The sequence below is a fragment of the Haliotis asinina genome, chromosome 5 (assembly GCF_037392515.1).
Source record: "Haliotis asinina isolate JCU_RB_2024 chromosome 5, JCU_Hal_asi_v2, whole genome shotgun sequence".
Taxonomy (NCBI): Eukaryota; Metazoa; Mollusca; class Gastropoda; order Lepetellida; family Haliotidae; genus Haliotis; species Haliotis asinina.
The window spans coordinates 58,624,429-58,645,179 of NC_090284.1; the positions used below are offsets into that span (position 1 = coordinate 58,624,429).

The 20,751-nt window shown below is 40.3% G+C and overlaps 1 protein-coding gene across 2 annotated transcripts in view; it reads left to right on the plus strand.

The window, feature by feature from the left end:
• LOC137284932 (uncharacterized) overlaps positions 1-17,446 on the plus strand; it is a 56,933-nt gene extending 39,487 nt beyond the window's left edge. Inside the window, exons 4-22 of one of the 2 annotated variants that reach the window (XM_067816984.1) lie at positions 1,975-2,125; positions 3,034-3,084; positions 3,395-3,493; positions 4,352-4,501; positions 4,839-4,955; positions 5,532-5,606; positions 6,090-6,116; positions 6,875-6,998; positions 7,672-7,754; positions 9,550-9,649; positions 10,021-10,142; positions 10,605-10,670; positions 11,026-11,112; positions 12,103-12,171; positions 12,801-12,881; positions 13,771-13,903; positions 14,058-14,158; positions 14,968-15,129; positions 15,457-17,446. In XM_067816984.1, the coding sequence (XP_067673085.1) occupies positions 1,975-2,125; positions 3,034-3,084; positions 3,395-3,493; positions 4,352-4,501; positions 4,839-4,955; positions 5,532-5,606; positions 6,090-6,116; positions 6,875-6,998; positions 7,672-7,754; positions 9,550-9,649; positions 10,021-10,142; positions 10,605-10,670; positions 11,026-11,112; positions 12,103-12,171; positions 12,801-12,881; positions 13,771-13,903; positions 14,058-14,158; positions 14,968-15,129; positions 15,457-16,296 (2,638 nt within the window). In that variant the 3' untranslated portion in view covers positions 16,297-17,446. The remainder of the gene's footprint in view (positions 1-1,974; positions 2,126-3,033; positions 3,085-3,394; positions 3,494-4,351; positions 4,502-4,838; positions 4,956-5,531; positions 5,607-6,089; positions 6,117-6,874; positions 6,999-7,671; positions 7,755-9,549; positions 9,650-10,020; positions 10,143-10,604; positions 10,671-11,025; positions 11,113-12,102; positions 12,172-12,800; positions 12,882-13,770; positions 13,904-14,057; positions 14,159-14,967; positions 15,130-15,456) is intronic. The other variant, XM_067816985.1, reaches the window with a different exon arrangement.
• Positions 17,447-20,751: the final 3,305 nt, after the last annotated feature.

A 20,751-nucleotide genomic window follows, 5' to 3' on the forward strand; every position in this document is an offset into this window, starting at 1 on the left:
GTGTACTGTAGCTCCGACTTTGTCACCACCACCTGTGTCACTGAAATCGCCTCTTTAAGTGGCACTGTAAGGCGATTTCATGTACGAAAGGGAGATAAACGTTATGCGAACATAATAACAAATCGTAGTCGGATGTGAGTTGCTCTACACGACACGATTCGTCAATTTACTTCACTTCCGGTGCCAATCGGTGATGACGTGTATTGATCACGTGGTGTATGTTCAAACATGAACGAGGGAAGAACACGTTTCCAAACAAAACAGTTTTCATGGTTAGCCACATGGCATTCGTTCTGTTACTTAGAGATAACGATGCACGTACCTTTAATTCCAAACTGAAATGGGGACCGACATTATTGAAACAGCTAAGGGCGTTAATATCGAAGCGTAAACAAACCATTAGCATTTCCATGAACGGTTCAAGGTTTCGGTTATCGTCTTCACCACGCCCTTTAACGATCACTAACTATCACTACAATTTGCTCACTAAAGTTTTTAACTACGCCTGAATTAAACAAGGGAGCCAACAGTCAACAGAATAAGGTCTCTCTGCCATTCACTGACAGGAATTCAATAAGGTCGTACTGGCTGAGATTGTGTAAACCTGCCGAGGTTTTGCATGTGTCATGTCTGTTTCCTGTTGAACTCCGTGCCTCTGTAACGCCCGTCTGGAATTACCTGACCCTGGGCCCAATATCCCGTTTGGTCACGATGACACGTTGTCAACAAGTCTGACTGTCTGATCCACATGGTTACCTCTTAAGACCAGAATTGGTTCCTTGGGACCAAATCTAACAAGGAATCCTAGGGGGAATAAATTGCCGGGCGAAGGGATGTTCACATTACCAAACTTGATCCAACGAAAACATTACAAATATTATCGAATCAGTACGAGGCTGAATTTCGGGCGTGTCTGAACCAATTCAAACACAGTGTGCGTGTGTATGTATCAGTCTGTCCAAATCAAGCAGCAAATCTACTGAAAAAGGAAGCCGATCTGACCACATGCAAACTGTAGCGCAAATGGGGTTACGCAGCATAGAGAAAATGACCAGTCTTCTTACATGCGAGCGAAGCGAGCAAAGGTTGGCAACGTACTTTCCTCGCTTCAGTTTGAAAATATTTTTCAGGTCAAAGTAAAATATCGCCACCATCAAAAGTATACACCTATTTCTTCACTGGGTTATGCTCTCACATTTCCAACCCCACGTTGAACAATTACTCACGTGAAATATTTTTTATTCAACATTTTAAGCGCAACTCATGGTAGATCAGACAGTTCTTCGCCTCAATTACCCCTACGAGCTGCCGGTTCAACGGAGTGAAGGAACAGGAGGGTATTATTCCATATGGAATATTTAGAGTTACCTCCCCTGCTTCATTCGCCCATTACGCAAGAAGTGTTTTTATGTAGAATAAATGTTACGAAAATTCTAACAATAGCGACAACAGATACGACAAATAAACCCCAACAGGTTCATGGTAAAATTAGGCAATATGGTAATTCTTTTTAGTTTCTGCTTATTCTTGCTCCATCACTCCGTTCAACTGGAAGCTGGCAGGGGTAATGGAGGCGAAGAACGATCTGAATACCATGTAATATATACCATAAAAATGTCGAATAAAACATATTTCACGTGAGTAATTATTAAACATGGGGAAGGAAATGTGGAAGCAAAACCAAGTGAAGAAATGGGAGTGTACCTTTAATGGTGGCGATGTTTCATTTTGCGATGGAAATATTTTTCGATCCGAATCCAGGAAAGCACATTGCCAACCTTTGCTCGCTTCGCTCGCATATATGAAGACTTTTCATATTCCATATGCTGCGCAACCCCATTTGCGCTACAGTTTGCCTGTGATCTGACGTAACCATTAAAGCACAGGTCAGACGCTTTCTTCACATGTCGGTTACGTTTGTCATACGTTCATACGTTTTGCTGAACTGACGTTATCGCTATGATCTTACTACAGCTTCTTGTACGAGTTCGTGGGTCCTAATTACGACGGTCTGTCCTTACTGTTTGGCCTACTGAGGAAGCTGCAGAACTCGTCGCCTGGCAACCAGAAGTCGTCTTCCGTGTCCAGCAAACACTCCAGTGTCGAGGAATATAAGAGAATGGTGGTGAGTGATCGTGCACTGTATCAAGTGGGACCGTATTCGACATTTCGTTGAACTTGTATATTACATTGCGTTTCTGTTCGAGTTTAACTTTATTCCGCCGAGATGTTGTTATTCTCTTTGGGAATTAGGAAGAGTACACCTTACAGTAACCAGACTACAGATAGCCAGTGACTTATAACAGTTCAGTTGGTGTATGTTAGTTCGAAATATCAGTTAGACCCAGGCCTCATATCGTATCGAACCTCGGAAAACTCGAAGTATTTCCCTTCCACTTCGACACAAACGTATTTGACGAGATGTCCAGACCCCTACTCTCGACACAAACTTAGTTTTTTATTCAGAAATGTTCGTAAGGAGTTAGAGAAATTGAAGAAGTTGAATTTTTAACTCAACTGCATTTTTTAATACAAAAGCCCAAACAAATAATGTAATCTGTCCACCAAAAACAAATCGTCCACTGTGTTTCAGTTTATTATCATCCATTCAAATTATCCAGGGAATTGCAGTATCCTGCATTTTCTCAAAGTTGAGTGAAAACTGCATTTGACTTAAAAACCCTAGTTAAAACTCAGACTTACGTTTGTTTGGAGGAATCGGGGCCAGGGTGCTGTTGTACAAAGCGGTCATAGGGCTAAGGCCATCGTAATTCCCATCCCTTAACATACACATAAGACTATCGTAGAGCTTACGTTGCTTTGTACAACGGTCTTCCTCCATTTCACTCAGTGTATACAACGAAGCAAAATAGAAGCAATAATTATGCTGTAGCTTCCAGGGACACCTGTCCACAGTTTCTGCCTTCGTTTATCAATAAAACTATGTACATGTAAATAACAGGTACGATTTTGTACATTTTTTCTATAAAAACAATACTGGAAACACTGAATAGTGCTGATTGTTTCTCCCAGACTGACGAACATGACTGTTTGCTGTGTATCAAGTTTACTTTGAGACTAAAGGTGGGTATTACTCAAGAAACCCTACATTTCAAAACGTTAACGTTGATTTCGTTAAACGCGGCTTTGAATGCGTTTTACAGAGAAATGCGAGTCACAAATGAATAATATTTTGGTAAAACACTGGAAAAATAAGCGTGGCTGTTGACAGATATAAATTAGAAACCTATTCTGAGCAAAGGGTCATTTTTCAAACAAATATATGAAATGATACAAATTGCAGACACTAAATTCCTTTTTAAAATGGAAATACATGGAATAGCACCTGTATTATCAATGAGATAAATCGTGGCGACGCTTGTCCTTGTTGCAGCTTGCCCAGGAACAGCTTCTGGAGAACTTCACCAACCTGGAGACTTTGGTCTGGAGTCTTCTGAGCAGCAACACCAAGTCAAGGGTCACGTCTCTTGAGGTCAGTGTCTATTTTTGGAGGTGTTGGTCAAGGATTACGCCTCTCGACCTGTGTCTTGGGGGAATTTGTGTCAACGATCAAGTGTTTCGTAGTCAGTACCTGTGTCTTGTAGGACTTTTTTGGTCAACGATCAAGTGTATTGAAGTCAGTGCCAGTGTCTTGTAGGGATTTTTTGTCAAGGATGTGGTCTTCCGAAGTCCGTACTTGTGTCTTGTATGGGGATTTCGTCAAGGGTCACATCTTTCGAAGTCTTTGAAGTTTTTTTGTCAAGGGCCATACTTCTCAGGTCATTTTGGGAAAGATGTTGGACTTAATGGTGACAGGGGTGGCTTGTCTTGTTAGGTGTTGCTTCAATGTGAAATAGATTGTCAGAAGTTAATGTGATGCCTGGCACATACCAATGCATAGTTTGTAGGGTCATATTAAAGGCCCGTTGGTTTTATGGCCCTCTCTTGTCACGCCAATTACTGGGTGCAGGTTAGTTTCTTCACATAGCACTGTGTTTTAAGTAAATATGATCTCTGGTCATGTCGCCTCATGATGATGGAATAATGAAAGTGAGTTGTTCGAATTCCGCGTAAGAGCAAGGTACAAGGCGAGTGAACCAGTCCAAGTTACATGCTCACGTGCATGTTACTGTACAGCGATTTCGAGAATCGATCCTCCGTGCTAATCACCCATTAATCTGGCCAGGACTCGGTCATTTACTTGGAACATTACATTATTACATCAGACAGTAGAATTAATGAACAAACAAAGCCATGTAAAACTGATAATGCCATACTCAGTGTCACAAGTTATCGAGCACAGTGGCAGGAGCCATTAGTTAGTGTGTTCACAGCAACTGACTGGTTCTAGGTTCTCACTCTGGGTTTGGCTGTACCGGGAGGATTCGACAAGGTGTTTGACACGTTCACTTACATGCGGTTGAAGCTGGGGGAGTCCGTCAGGTTCAAGCTTCTCATCAGTATGCTCAACAACCGGGGATCGGGACACGTGCTCTTCCAGGTACATTGAGAATTCGTTTACAGAAGGGATATTCATATTGCCCCAAACGGAAAGAGTTCAGTACAGTATGCACTTAGTCATGACAGCACCTATCCTTTAAAAAGGTGAATATGTCCTGTCAAAGATTTCCTTTCTTTTAATAATGAGCTCAATCATGAGCACTTTTCTCAATAGTTGTCACAAAGCCATTTTACGATTCCAACTATGTATATCATTAGCATCTGTTTGTTCATTCAAAAGACGAAAGCTTTCTTTGAAACAAGTTTAAATCGATTTGTTACAAATTCATGAAAGTACTTTTGGGAAACCCTCACGGCTGTTAGAACTCTTTCCTCAGGTGGCGTGCATGAGGTTCCTGAACGCCCTTCTGAACTGTCCAAGCTCAGGGAGTCTGAGAGTCTACCTCCAGGAAGAGCTGAGAATGGCTGGCTTTGAGCTTGCACCATTGGTAGAGGTAGGCTACGCTAAACGTTTGTGCTCCAAACTAAGATGTATTGAGAACAATAGGTAACTGGATTTTCACCCGGGTTTTGGTAAATGTTTGTTTGATTGACATACTTGTTCCCCAACAGGTGTGTATAAGATGAAGATGTTTTATGATTGGAAAGCAGGCCAACTTTTATTTGCATCAGAATTAGCATGACAGTACAGAAATTCCCAGACGTAATGATGAGACCTTTCAGATGCTCACCCGTGAAGAAACAGTCTGTGGAAAACCATGCCTGTCCTAAGAGACGAGTATCGAGATCGCGTGGTCAAGCTCGCGTCATCATTTCCCAATATACATTTATAAACTATAGTCATATTACTGGAATATTGCATCATATTACTGGAATATTGCATCATATTACTGGAATATTGCATCATATTACTGCATCATATTACTGGAATATTGCATCATATTACTGGAATATTGCAGAGTATGGCGTTACAGTAACAAACATAATCGGGATGAAGTATGTATAAGACTACCACACGCGATTACTAATGCGACAAGCGTTATTTATCTCAAACGGTCTCTTTTGAACAGAACTGTAACGGAGATGGATTGGAGTTTGATGATCTGCGGAAGGAGCTGGACGATTGGCAAGCCAGATATATAAACGTGAGATCAGGGAAACGATGCGGGCTGGTGCGGGAAGCAACATTAAAATGTCATCAGACAGTGGTTGGGTCAAACAAGGGTTTAATTCTTGTCGCAAAACAAGCAAGAAGTTAATGAAAAGATAATGTTTATAAAGTCATATTGTCTATGAAAGCTATTGGACAAAACATAAAACTGAAGGTAAAATTGATTTTATTTGTATTCGTTCGTTTAATACGTGCATATCGACACCAGACATTGCCAAGACAAATGGACAACAGTCCCAATGAACCACTGAAATTGGTGTTAAAGACAAAACTGGTCTGAGCATTACATGAATGATCACTAACAGTCATTGACACCAAGGACAACATGTTTGTATCCAGACTGTCAATCGAATATGCATACACTTGCAGAACCGACATAACGGAACTGTTATGCCAATTTCTCCACAAAACGATTGTCTCTCTCTTGATGGATAACTGATTTTCTTGTTGTGTTTAGGTGGACACTCTCCTGAGAAAAAATCGGGTAAGATCTAAAGCTGCCTGCATATCCTTATCTGTAAACCTAATCTTCTTAACAGTCATTATTTATCAGTTTATGTCCCTCGAGTGTCGGGCATACTTGTTGGGACTGTCCCCACAGACACCTGTCACGTCTTTCACTATACTTTGTCGTAACAACTCGTCCGGGTTGACCTCATGAACTGCCAGCTACCTATTGTATAGCTGTGGTAGTTATGTTTACTGTTGACACAAAAACACAACAGCTAGAGACACAAAAACACATTTGCCCAAAGCGACTTGAGGGTTACGAGTGCCATAAGTCTTTAATGGCGTATTTGAGGTACTATCATCATGAACCCATGATTGCAGCCTGCAATTAGACACCTGGCAATGGTTTTGAAACATGTCGATACAGCTAAGATTTAATTATTGACAAAGACAGCAATACGTATTGGCAGATGGGAATGTTTCTGAGACTAAAAATGGCAACCTGGTTCCACTGGATATTGAAGCTTTCAGATAAATTTTCAAAATGACGATTTTTACTAACAGTAAAGGTACCTTGATGTGCAGGAGTGAAGAAGATTCGGACCGTGTTGTTAGACTGGACAAATCAGCAGCTACCACCACCATCTATTCATTAAAATTGAACTAATCACTGTGTCAGCAGAGGCACTACAGCTACTACTACTCCTACTGTCACTTCTCTACAGGTACAGACTGTAGTAATCATTACATATAGGAGGACACAATTGCTTAATCCTCTTCTCTCGTCCCCAGTTGGACTTTCGTGCTTCACGTGACAGGAGATACGACCGAGTTGATGGTCAGGTGAACTATGCCGTAGTGCAAGGTCAACCGCAGGTCAACCCGCGGAAGGACACAAGAACAGCACATCTTGCAAGTACGAAATCGATAATCGACCAGCAGCCTGCATCAAACCTTCACGACATGGATGGGTTAAACCCACCCTAGAAAAGATATACAATTCTTAATATGCCATTGGTTGTTGTCTGTTTGCAGTGAAAACTTTATACAAAAAGGTAAATCAGATATAGTGAAATTAGGATTGCTAATCTTCATAAACTTACCTTGCCAGTTGAGCATTTAAATCTCAGAGTTCAGAGTCAACTTAGGATAAATATTATAGATTCAGTCGCTATTACTGGTTTGTATTACAAGTGGGGAAGCGCAGCAGTTGGAACAGTGAAACAAATGCACTTGCGGTACGTGATGAGCGTTAATTAATCCCAGCCCTCCTTGTTCTCGGCGTTTCATTAATGTCTGTGACGACAAATGACACCCAAACCTCATTCAGTCTTTGTTGCTATCGTGTAACTTCATTAAACCGTGACACAACCGATGACAGCTGATACTATCACATTATCTTCATACTCAGCACATTAGAAAGAATGGCATAATTATGGATCATCAGTTACGTTTGATACAATTTAGTCTACTATGTAATCGTGTCAAACATTTCATTTGGATTTTACCAGTGTCGGCCAAAGTTGGTTACCAATGTTACATAGATCGTGGAATAAGTATTTATCAGTCCTTCTTTCGATGTGTTTCAGGCAAGTCGGTTCCAAACCTGAGTCAGGCGAATGGTCTTCTCCGCGATGACGTCACAATTACATACACCGTCAATGGACAAGAGGTAGTCATTAAAGGCCATTATCGCATGGTCTCCTTCAATGGGAAATTATCCCCGTATACAAATGTTTTGGGTCTTAAGATGCCCAGATAACTGCATCGTCGTCAATTATAAGAAGTAAAGTAAATAGTTATGTTGTATTGGACATCCAACGCTGCAGTCAATAATATTCCATATATAGTACCACTACCTGCCTAAAGATTGACTTAAACAAACCAAGGAGAGACACCATGCATAAAAATCTGCATCATCGGATACATTAAGATAGTCAGCAAGTACCAGCCGTAAGTCAAACCATTGCTAATTGATATGTGAGGGTAATGGTTCATAAGGCTGCATAGAAAAAGGAAAAAAGTGACGAGGTAGGAACATATATTTTTTCTCTCTCACAAATACAGCTTGGAAAGTTTGGCACGCGTTAATGAGACACACACTCATTCTTTTAGAGGACACATGGATGATCGGGACGTGGCCAAGTCAAAATTTGTTTTTGTTTTTATACGGCAATGAAAATGTTACGCACAAATAAAAGCGACGGTCCGATGTCCGAGAAACATTTCCCTTTTTTTTATTTAGTATAAAGTTGTCATTAAGCTATTTCCTACTGTTACTTATAAAAGTGAGATTTACTTTGGCCAGCCATGAAAGGATTACATTCTCCGTCATTCTGTAAATACAAAACAACATTTGCAAGGAAATACCCAAATACTGCTGTCTGTGGTTTCTGGAGATGATCACAACATCATCATACCCATTCTCATCCCACCATTTATATATGAATGATACATTGATTCTTTCAGGTAAGGGAGGAACCATTTATATATGAATGATACATTGATTCTTTCAGGTAAGGGAGGAACCATTTATATATGAATGATACATTGATTCTTTCAGGTAAGGGAGGAACCATTTATATATGAATGATACATTGATTCTTTCAGGTAAGGGAGGAACCATTTATATATGAATGATACATTGATTCTTTCAGGTAAGGAAGGAACCATTTATATATGAATGATACATTGATTCTTTCAGGTAAGGAAGGAACCATTTATATATGAATGATACATTGATTCTTTCAGGTAAGGGAGGAACCATTTATATATGAATGATACATTGATTCTTTCAGGTAAGGGAGGAACCATTTATATATGAATGATACATTGATTCTTTCAGGTAAGGGAGGAACCATTTATATATGAATGATACATTGATTCTTTCAGGTAAGGAAGGAACCATTTATATATGAATGATACATTGATTCTTTCAGGTAAGGAAGGAACCATTTATATATGAATGATACATTGATTCTTTCAGGTAAGGGAGGAACCATTTATATATGAATGATACATTGATTCTTTCAGGTAAGGGAGGAACCATTTATATATGAATGATACATTGATTCTTTCGGGTAAGGAAGGAACCATTTATATATGAATGATACATTGATTCTTTCAGGTAAGGGAGGAACCATTTATATATGAATGATACATTGATTCTTTCAGGTAAGGAAGGAACCATTTATATATGAATGATACATTGATTCTTTCAGGTAAGGAAGGAACCATTTATATATGAATGATACATTGATTCTTTCAGGTAAGGAAGGAACCATTTATATATGAATGATACATTGATTCTTTCAGGTAAGGAAGAAACTGTGAAAACATGGGCGCACGTTTACAACCCGGAATAACCACAGTTTGTGTATCACATTCAGTCGCATCACTCTCTGTTGTCGAACTCTTTTTCTCTGTTTACATCATCAGCTCATTCACGATCCCTTGTATGGTCACAGGTTGAGCACTGGGCAGAGGAGCGCTACAACCTGAGTCAGATAGGCCACAGACTGACAAGTATGACCCAGCAAAGAGGCGAGGAGGCCAAGATATATCAAGGTAAGTACTACATAAATACTGTACTGTATTAGAAAATAAATATTCATTCCATGTGTATGTTCGTATTTAAATCAATAAATGAACACCGGTTTTTAAAAAGTTAGTTCAGTCCACAACTCTTTCACATGTCACTGAACCCTAGGTTACTCTAAACGTTAAACGTCGTCATAATGAAAAAAGCACAACAAAAAAAACCCAAACAAACAAAAAAACAAGAACAGTGAGAAACATCAGAATCATCAAAATATCACCGTTCAAACTGTACATTAGACTAAGTTTTATACTCCGATACTTCAACGACTCACCATGACATTCATACCAAATACCAGTGAACCGCGGAGAATTATAAATGTCGATTCTTTTTAACGTAGACGTCCCCAACATGAGTTACACGTTCCCGGACATCCGCCATTACATCATGACGTATGACATCACGTGTCTGACTGGTGATGCCCCGGATGTTTTACTTAGGCTGCTGAACATGAATAACCACGTGAGTTATATTGTCCAAAAGAAATAAAACATACTATTCCGAATTGTTTTTACTTTGTTGGTGGAACACCACCCATCTCCCCATCTGAATAAGGTAAGAAAGTCAGTTGGAAATAATGATCGAACTTTGTGAGGAAGTTATCATCTCTGTAGTGATTAAATATTTTTTACGCAATGAAAGATATTCCATCTATGTCAGAACGAACAAACCAGTGGTCGACTGCATGAGCTACGATCCAGGCCGTCGGAATAGGAGGACACGCGAACCAAGAATAAACATTAAAAAGACAACGGATCTTCCTTTAGGCCTATCGATAGACAAACATGGCGCACTGGTGCCATATTCCGAATCAACACCATGGTTAACCAGCTTATGGAATTACTAGAGTAATTCATCTAGAAATGCATCATTGCTTCAGAACCCACAAGTGCCAAATACCTTTGTTGTTTTTTTTCTGTACAGGACACAGATCTATCGACGACAAACAACCCTCATCACACAGGAGACTTCTTGAATCTATCTAAAAAAGTAAATGTTCATATATTCATCCTTCTATACATCCCTCGACATAAAAATAATTTTTGGAGAAACCTGTTTTTACTCAATAATTGCTTCCTTATAATACGACACTTGTAGACCTCATTACACAACATGTAACGCGCCTCTTCTTTAAAATTTCCTTTGTGCAACATAGACCATAATGCGTGGTAATAATGATAATATAGGTTCTCGCGGAAAAGTTATAGTATTTATACTATCCCAGCAGGATCACAACATTTTCCAGGACATTCATCCATTTTACTGTCCAAAAAATAGATCTGATCCTTGGGATGCCCATTCCGATTTTCACCCAAGCGGTTATCTCCCCTTTTTTCTCCACCAGCTGCAGAGTATCAGCGAATGTGAAGACCGACTGAAGCTGCTCGGATTCATGAATCATTACAACAGCAGACTGAAGGAGCTGAGAACAGTACGCTATTAACCATACATATACCACTCAACATATCATAGGGGTGTTCCTTACCAAACTCAGGGGCAGTAACTCAAGGCAACATAAACGGGTTATTTCCATTTCGGTATTCAATTCACAGGGGTAATAAAGACTATCGACTCATGGACTTGACATCAGCTCTCCTCATTACTGTTACTGCAGCATCTAAAATACCAAGGGCATTAGATACATTCAGTTCCCTATCAAATGTTGGGTGGCATGGTTCCTGACATTCTCTTCCCACAGAGGTTACTTGTCATATCTTCCTACGAATCTCTGTTCTAATACGGCCATATTTCGCGGTTCTCATAAAATCCCCTAGCGGCAAAAAATGGGAACAGATTTATCTCCCTTTTTCTGTCCAATCAGAACACGTGTTACATCGACTTAGATTCAGCTTGACAAATGCAAGTAATGTGGAGAAACAAAAATGACATGACTGAGTTCTGTCTAGAAGAAACCTTTGAGTATCGCGCTCGGGAAGTGGTTCTAGTTTTCACGATGCATCCGGAAATTACCGAGATCTTTCGAACGATCACTTTTGAAACAAGGTCGCTGATTGCACTACTAAATCTGATTGCCTCCAATCACGAGTCTTGAACACTCGCACCATGAAAGGGTCGTATTAGAACAGAGGTTACGTAGGAAGATGTGAGAAGTAACCACTGTGGGAAGAGAATGGTTCCTGACAGAGGAACACAGAATTACTGAAGTTTTTAGGGTCGATAGTTGTCACAGTTTAGGTGGAACTCATCAGTATTACTTTGTATGTTTAACGTTTGATAAATGATGAGTCTTCCTATCCTATATTATTCGAATATATCAGCTGTTCTGCACCTCGTCTTAGCACAGTGTGATTGCTTTTAAACATATATATGTTAATGTATGATAATTGTTAAGCATGTGTTTATAACATATGGAACCCTTGTAACATTTGTTTGATTTGTTTACATGTCTTTCCTGTTTCAGAAAATCAACCAGATCAACCGAGCATCTGGAAGTATGCTGCACAATCCGAAAATGAAACAATTATTCGAGGTAATGAATTCCATGCTCACAAATTACCACAAACCACGCTGAGTATCCAGTGGATACGTTTAACATTTGCAGATGCGTGCTCACGTTTATCACTGAAAACAGCACCGAAACTTTTGACACACGTTTACTGCAATAACAAATCATCCGGCGAGTCACTTCACTGTGCACGTAATTTTTTAACACTGCAAACGATTCCATGTCAGCCCCCTCTGTGTAGATCCGGCATAGGATTGGTGTCCATCAAAGTATATAATTATGTTATAATGCGACTGTAACCACCAGTGGTCAAATCGCACACTTGGTAGATACATCGTAACCAAATCCATGTCGTGTCAGTCACTGGAATCAATTATTTAGACTCGATTGTTTCCAAACCGTTGTCATATGCCTGGATTATTGGTGAGTGCAGCATACAATCACAGACTAACGTAACTAAATATTAAGAGTAAGTAAACAGTAAGTAAACAGAATTCCAGTCATGTCACAGCGGAGGGCACAGATGATGGGTTTGATATACAAGTGTATACTTTCTTTCGCACATGAATATATTCAATTTAGTCTATCCCTTTCCTACATAACACGAGTCATTAGAATGAGGCTGTTATGGTGCACCCCTTTGCTTTGTTCAGATTATTCTAGAATTTGGCACTCGCATGAACGGATTGAACAAGGAGTCCGAGAGAGGTTTCAAAATATCATCTCTAGAATCGGTGAGTGAGTCGGGAGGAGTACATTCTGATGGTAAATACACTGACGCTAAATGACCAGATGGAACACAGACAAAGAAAATATCAAGGTCACGCGGGTCCCAGTCAGTACTGTTTCCCCAAACATCCAGTGTTTTTTTAAAAGCTTCACTCCAGGCTTGAATGCAAAGGCTTGAAAAAGCCTGAAATTTGGACATTTTATCCCACAAAAAGGCACTAAATTCGTTTTATTCTTGATTAGAGCCTATTTGTCAGTGTCTTCAAAGAATATTTTTTGCGTTGAAAGGTCATTGACCCAGGTTTATGATGTTAGGACTGTTTTATGAATGCGTCTCTTTGGCCACGTAATTAGTTCCATATTGTTGAAAATTGTGCAGTAACCTAGCAGACTATTTTGTTAGAGGGAAATGGGTTCTTTTTAGATTTCGTTAAATTTATAACAGTAGTTTCGCCACCTCAACTGGGTTATTTTTTGTTGGCAAAAACACCCCTAAAATATTCTTGCTTATGTAGGGAACTGATGTTTTTCAAGCCCTTTATATGCTACATATTGAGAACTACACATGTGACGGAGATGTGTATGGAAGCGAATTAGAGCCAAGGACTATCAGTGATATATTTTAATAGTCTATGAAAAAGCAAATATCATCTTGGCAGATATTAGCCTTAAACCACGTAGATGTTTAAAACTGATGTTTAGAATATAATAGCATTACGCTTCCACATTAAAAAAAACTGATCCCAACAGCATGTCAATTGCATATTATAATATATGGGATATAACTGATTACCCTTATCAATAATTGAGTAGTATGTATGTTGTGACGTGTTAAACTGCTCAAATGAATATGAAGGTATACCTTTCAGTCACAGAGGGTGTTGTCCGTTTCAGCTTTCTCGGAGTCACGTGAGTTCCAGTGACAACACGCAGACAGTATTAGACTATTTGGTAACGGAAGTTAGTGCCCACTACCCGGAAGTGAGAGACTGGTACTACGAACTGGACGCCGACATACCTTCCACTGGTGAGTCACGTGATGCACAGGTCTCCATGAATGATTAATAGTATTATTTCTTAAGATCATTAGTTTCCAGGGGAATGTAAATGTATATTACGGATGGTTTATGGAAAAAATGTAAACGTTGTATCTGGACAATATAGTACCACGGGTGTTTCAGTGTCGATTCGGGTGATGGAGAAACAGCTGGACTACCTCAAGAATGGCGTCAAGATTCTCAACATGGAGGCTCTCCAGTATCCGGATGTTGAGACACTCAAAATATCCTTTACATGGACGTTTACTGAGAAATGTCTTTGCTTTTTAACCCATACCGTGCATGTGCACATAGCCCTGTCTACAGACCTGTGGCGATCAAAGGCTAGTAATGGAAGGACTGCTGATGTTGTATTACCTGCCATGCTACAAATGAACCCAAAACACCCACGATTCCCGAACACTAGAAACGCAACAGGTGTCATGTTATCCCAACTGCGTACATCGACGATCATTATGTTGACCACTGGATTGCCTGTTCCACACTTGTTTATTTGCAGAGTGTGGCGTTAAACAATGAAAAACAAATGTAAAAGTTACACATCTATCGAGCCACCAGTACACCTAAACATTATGTAGACTCGATCTTGGTGGACCATTTCACTACGCACTTGGCTGTGCAGAGTTATGGCCCTTGACGGGCCAGAAGGCTCTTAATGTGTTCCTCCGATTATTGTTGTTGGGTCTCATTAAAGTCCCCCTTTCTTCCCACGTCGGCCTGGATCTGACTGGAATGCAATACAGGCCGATGTAGAACCAACTCTCTCACACAAACTCATCACAAATTAGGCATGCGTAAACGTCAGTCCCCAAACAATCTATTCGATGGCTGCACTACTCAGTGATGAAGATGAGCCACTTAAAGCATGCAGACATGTGAAAGTGTACTTGTGCATGCTGATGTATTTGCTAAGATGAAAAGGATGTATTGAATAATCTGCATTAAATAAACGTACCATACATTCTCAGCATTACCTGCGAGCATACTTTGGTTATTGTGTCGTACAGGCAGATGTTTCCTTAACCATATGTACACCTTCCTGAAGGCAGCGCCTGATGCGCATGTGCAAGTGGAGGAGGAATTCACCAAGATGATGTCGCAGTATAAAGAGGTGTGCACGATGCTAGGGGAGACGGATGACGTTGAGCCACGGGACATTTGTGACATGGTGACCAGGTTCGCTGCCGACTACAGAGTAAGTGTTGCTACAGGGCGTCCATGATTAGCGTGGCTGTCGGTAAACATGAAAGAGTCAGTTCCAGATCTCATTATATAATTGCATAACCGTGTAATATAGCAGAACGATTTCCATATCTCGGAGTGTATAAAATATGAAGATTTATCGTACCCCAAACAAGTTCGTTTGTGTAACATAAAACGTTTGTTATCTCATAGCTACAGGTAGCAGGACCAATTAAGATAAGACTGCAACACAAAATATTACACGGTTACATTAAATATGCATATCGTGAGGAATCCTATTTTACTCTGTACGATTGAACCATGTATATGTGTACTTCAGCTAACTGTGGAGAAGATGGAAAGACTCAACAGGACAAGTGTATCACGTCGCCCAGTGTCAGCAGGAAGTGTTCCTAGATCAAAGAAGGCGGGCACTGCTGACTTTGATGACATTAGGACAGACGCCACCCTTGAGAAAAAGATCAATGCTCAGATCGCAAGCGTCTCAAAACGCCGTGGCAGCAGCCTCAACTGTTTCAACGACACCTCCAACGACAATGTCCCACCTGCCATCGCTAGGAGGAAGAGACTGTCCAAGAACAAAAGTGTGCCTCAGAAGAGTAGCCCTTCCAAAGGATGGTTCAGCTTCGGCCGGAAGTCCAAATCACTGTCGCAACCTGACCTTCATAGAGAACCTCTGAGCTCTTCAACGTTTGAAGAAAAGCTTCACAAGGATGGCTCGTCGAGCAAAACGAGTCTCGACGGCAACTGGGTTCTTCATCCTCGGCCAGCTCTGCCGAAGGACTTCAGGAGTCAAACGGCCTGGAAGTCAGAACCCGAACTGACACACTCTACTGACCACTATCTGCCAGATTTCCTCAAGACGAAGGGACCTCGTGAATCTAACGGGGACATTCACCAGACATTTATGTTCCCCACCAAAATGCCAACGCTGTCCAATCTTCCCAAAGAACTGGAAGACACAAAAGAAGGACAGGGTTCGCCCGAGCCGGACTATTCCCAGAATCAGTCTCCCGTAGGGACAATGAGAAGTTACACCGCGGAACTGGCAGAGATTCTTGATGACTTCGAACAGACTCTGTACGCTCACGATGAGGATACACCTAAGTATATGGACGGGGACATAAGTAAAACCATGGGCCCAGTTGTATTTGTATGATACGTGTTAACACGTACCTTACGTGTCTGTCTACATGAGTCGTTAGTGTAAAAGGTGTTTGTGTGCATAAGTAAATAATATTAAAGAAAATATATCAGGAGCCATACATATTTTGGAGATCGTATTTTTGTATTGAAAGCTGAGCTCACAATTTTATGTTAGTATTTCTTAAATAACGTATGATCCGTAACTTATTTTTGTTCAGTTTCTGATGGATTCCAGCTGACTGTAACATGTGTTCTAGAAATTACATTAAACGTTCTGGTGGATCTATTTTGACACGTCTATACACTAGGCTGCTGTGCCGGAAACTCGTAAACAATAACTGATCAGCGAGCTCAGATATTTCGGCCTCGGATACTTCCGGGTTCAAATAGGTCCCTGGCATCTATGCCGGTCTCAAGAGCCGCCTGCTGTGGATGTTCAAGTAGGACTGTGCGTGTGTTCTCCAATGAATGCAGCGTCAATCACCTTGCTGCCAAAAACCGAAAAAGATTCAGATTCTATAAGCGCCACGACGACTGAAATACCGTTTTAACACTAATGGTGTGTCTGTATATTAATGTTGTATATATTATATAGCGCCCATCTAAGGCATTGTATAAACTGACAGAGATGGTTACTGTAAACAATACACAGTGCAATATATTTTCAAATACTAGTATGCAATATGAGACATCGTATTTATACTGCCTTGTACCGTGTATATATTTCTACTTATATTTTATATCATGAGCCTGATTTTTCTGTCGGTTCAAGTCATACTGTTGGGCTGCTGTGAAGGAGAAAGACAGTCAAAGAATTTAAAACCACCTGTAATTACATATGAAATCATCATAATAAGTGAGAAATCATCATCGTATTATCCTCGCGAAGATGACTACAGGGATTAGCGTAATAATGGGGTAGAGGTTCAATAACGATTGGGCTCGTGACATCCGAGAAAAAGGACGGCATTGATGAGCAAACAAATAGCAAAGCCTTGGTTATGGCTAAAAGGATCTTTCTACTAGTGCATTAGGTTTCCACTGCCATTAAAGCATCTCCATCGTGATGAGAAGGAATTAAGGTGTTATCTTACTTCCCCGCATTGTTATCACACTGTTTCATCATCACTGTTCATGAAGGTATGAATAAATAATTATGTGAACTTTTTATTGTGTGACTTTTTATGTTCAGCTGTAAATGATGTGTGATTGATGTTAACGTCGCTTTTAGGGTAGTGCGTCAATATATTTGTTTTGTAAAAGGTCGAGTGAATAGGGTTTCTCGGTCAGCCCTATTACAATTAATTATGTCAGATGGCAGAATCTCTCTCTCTCTCTCTCTCTCTCTCTCTCACACACACACACACACACACAGACACACACACACACACACACACACACACACAAGGCAATAACAATAATTAGGCACAAATGAGTTTCGATTATACATTGAACAGCAAAAAACGAAACGCAACACTGACTTTTAAATGGAAGTCATAAACATGAACGGTTACTTTTATGAGATTTAGTTTTTTCGAAAATTGCGTTTCTTTTGCTGTTCAGTATAGCATGAGGACTTCAAGGCAACGAATCTATGTTTTATCCCCATAAAGCCGGGTCCCAGGCAGGGTAACATCAAATACCATGGTTTAACATGTTTGAGTACAACACGCCTTGAAAGCAGACCTGTGTGATTGAGCGTCCCACTGGTCTTTGTTTTTCCCAATAATACCAGGCACCAGCCAGTACAGTAACATTCCACGCACCTGGTATATCTCTATCCGTGAGACCATGGACTCTTGGCAGGGAACAACAGGGGCACTTGTCCGATTGTTGCCGCAGTAGTCTGTTGTATCTCAGTTAGATCACCACAGATTGTATATAATCTAACCTGGACTAGACAAACCAACGACTGACATAAGGTCGTTCCACTGTTACACGATCAGCTAGGCCACCGAGGTTGACTACATGGTCGGAGCACAGTATACTGGGGACCAATTCTATCCTGGAATCAACAATGGTCTTCTGAAGCAGTTTTAGTGGAGAACGTGCACTATTCGCAGTTGCTGTTTCTAAAACATTTCATTTTATAGCACACGTGTACTTTATAATGAAAAATCAAATAAACTGGCACCCGGTTATGGCGAATATACGTGATGCGCAGGTCATGTGGTATGCAGGTGAATGGTGCTGTTCCGGATTCTAAATGGAAACTATTAGTCTGTGATATTTCACGCAATAAATATAGATCGACTCTTGAAGCTAAATAATCCTTCACGACATTTTAAACAAATTTATCACTTCCATCACTTAAAGACAAGAGTTTTTTTGGATAACAACTTCTTTATTGTGAAGAGTCACGACGTGTCTAAGTATGCTTTTACTTCTTCAGATTTCAATTTATCCCACTTCCATTAAAAATCACACTTCTATTTCCTTACGACTCTACGATGGACAGTTTCAATATGGTCTCTCGAGTTCATCAGCTTCAAGTGGATGATTTTATAGCCTGTACGGGTGAATATCATTCATTCACTCAGATCGGATCGGTTGTAGGTATTTCCACAATCACAGCATCTGTGTCGTGTACACTTAAACTCGTCGCTATGTAGTCTAGGTGACTTTGGCTCAATTACTTACATTGCTTATACTGCATAGCAATGTAACAAATAATACTGGGCCAAAGTTGACTTAGTCTCGTCGCTATATAGTATAATATAGTTGAAATAATGCCGATGAGAAGTAAAAGTTCAACTCCCATTCATCTGTCAGTGTGGAAATTTGGTCATGTCGAATGGTAGAAGGGAGATAATTCTGTTAAACCGGTCCTTGAGTCTTCAGTACAAAAACCTTCATCACACGATGTATAGCTGTTGATCAATGTACAAGACAAATCCAGTGAGATGGTAGAGGTGCGCAGACACACACTCCTAACTCCCCTTGAAGATTTTCCCTGAGGAGCATGTTCCCTTAACGTTTTGACTTCATGACTTATGTGTACTCGCCCAAATCCTCATTAGTTTCCCATCTTGTTGTGTGCATAATGAAAATTAATTAACCCTTGTCCAATGGAAGCCCAAATGTTACATTAAGTCCAGATGGACCCCAAACCTCTAAGGGTCCGCAAATTGTAGTTCATGGAGTTTTTGTCGCCGCATTTCACATCGGGAATCATGGAGGCTGCACTGCGATCAGCGTTTACTTCTGAGAGGTAAATATAACAATTTCACTATGTAATAAATTCACTGTGCAATATAAACCCGAGACGTACTTTATAGCAAATATATGGTTGACAGATCAATGTCAATTTCTTTCTTCCATAGTCTCAAGTGCCCTGTTGGACTGGAACACACTTTGTTTCACACAGGGAAAAAGCGGAAGGGTGTGTATCGAGCATTGTATGGTGCGCTTGTGGTAAGTATGTCAAACCATAAATAATTTCAGTTTCACCATTGCCGTTTTCATGTAGTACTTTTCATACACTGATTTGTAAGACAAGACACTACAAAAAGTCATATAATTGATGTTTGATTTCCTTATTCGTATAATATGTATAACTCAACACTGATTCACACAAAAAAATAGCCTTATTTCTCACCTTATAAATAAAGGTCACATATTGGTACAGTGTACAGTGTGAAGGAATTGGTACCAACAAATTCACTAACAAGTGAATGCTTATATGTGAATGATTCTATTTGCAGGGTCGCCATGTCACAATGGCAGAGATAGCATCATTGAAACTGAGGGTCCCCCAAACCTGTGCTTTGACCAGCCAAACCAGGAAGAACCAGATCTTCCACTGCCCCATACTGAGGATACTTGTACTGAAGAACAATTTCTTACTACATACATTGTATTAAACTCAGTTTCACGAAGAATGTGTTAACAACCAGTTACTAACATTGCATTATGCAAACTAAATTAGAAGAGAAAAAAACCCATGAATGATTATCATGTATGACATGTTTTATCAGGACAAATAAAAGTGTGACGAAATACAACATTGTTCAGTAGTGTCAACATTCACTTTTGACTCCAGCCCCTGTCTGAAACGACAAATTGTTGCTTCCAGCCATGAGCTATTATTGAGCGCAGTCATAACACACAAACCGTCCATGTTGTGGACATGTTGGTTTCATACACTTGGTACAGCATGTTTTCACCCTCCTATCACTGCTTCTGGGACAAGAATGACAGCGTCTTTTCTTTGTCGGTGAACTTGCTTCGCTGCCGGTACGAACTTCAGCTGTGTACCCAGGATTTTTTGCAAAGTCGCATCGAAGATGCTCCCGGGTGTTTGATGCCATCCGTCTTCGAATGTTTGGTCCTGTAAGTGCCTCGCCCAGTTCCAAAAGGAAATGTTGGTGCCTTGTTCTCTGTTCTGCCACAGTGGATTCTTTCCCAACCAGATGACATTGGCAGCAATGGCAGCAGTGTCGAACATATTCATGAAATAGACAACAGG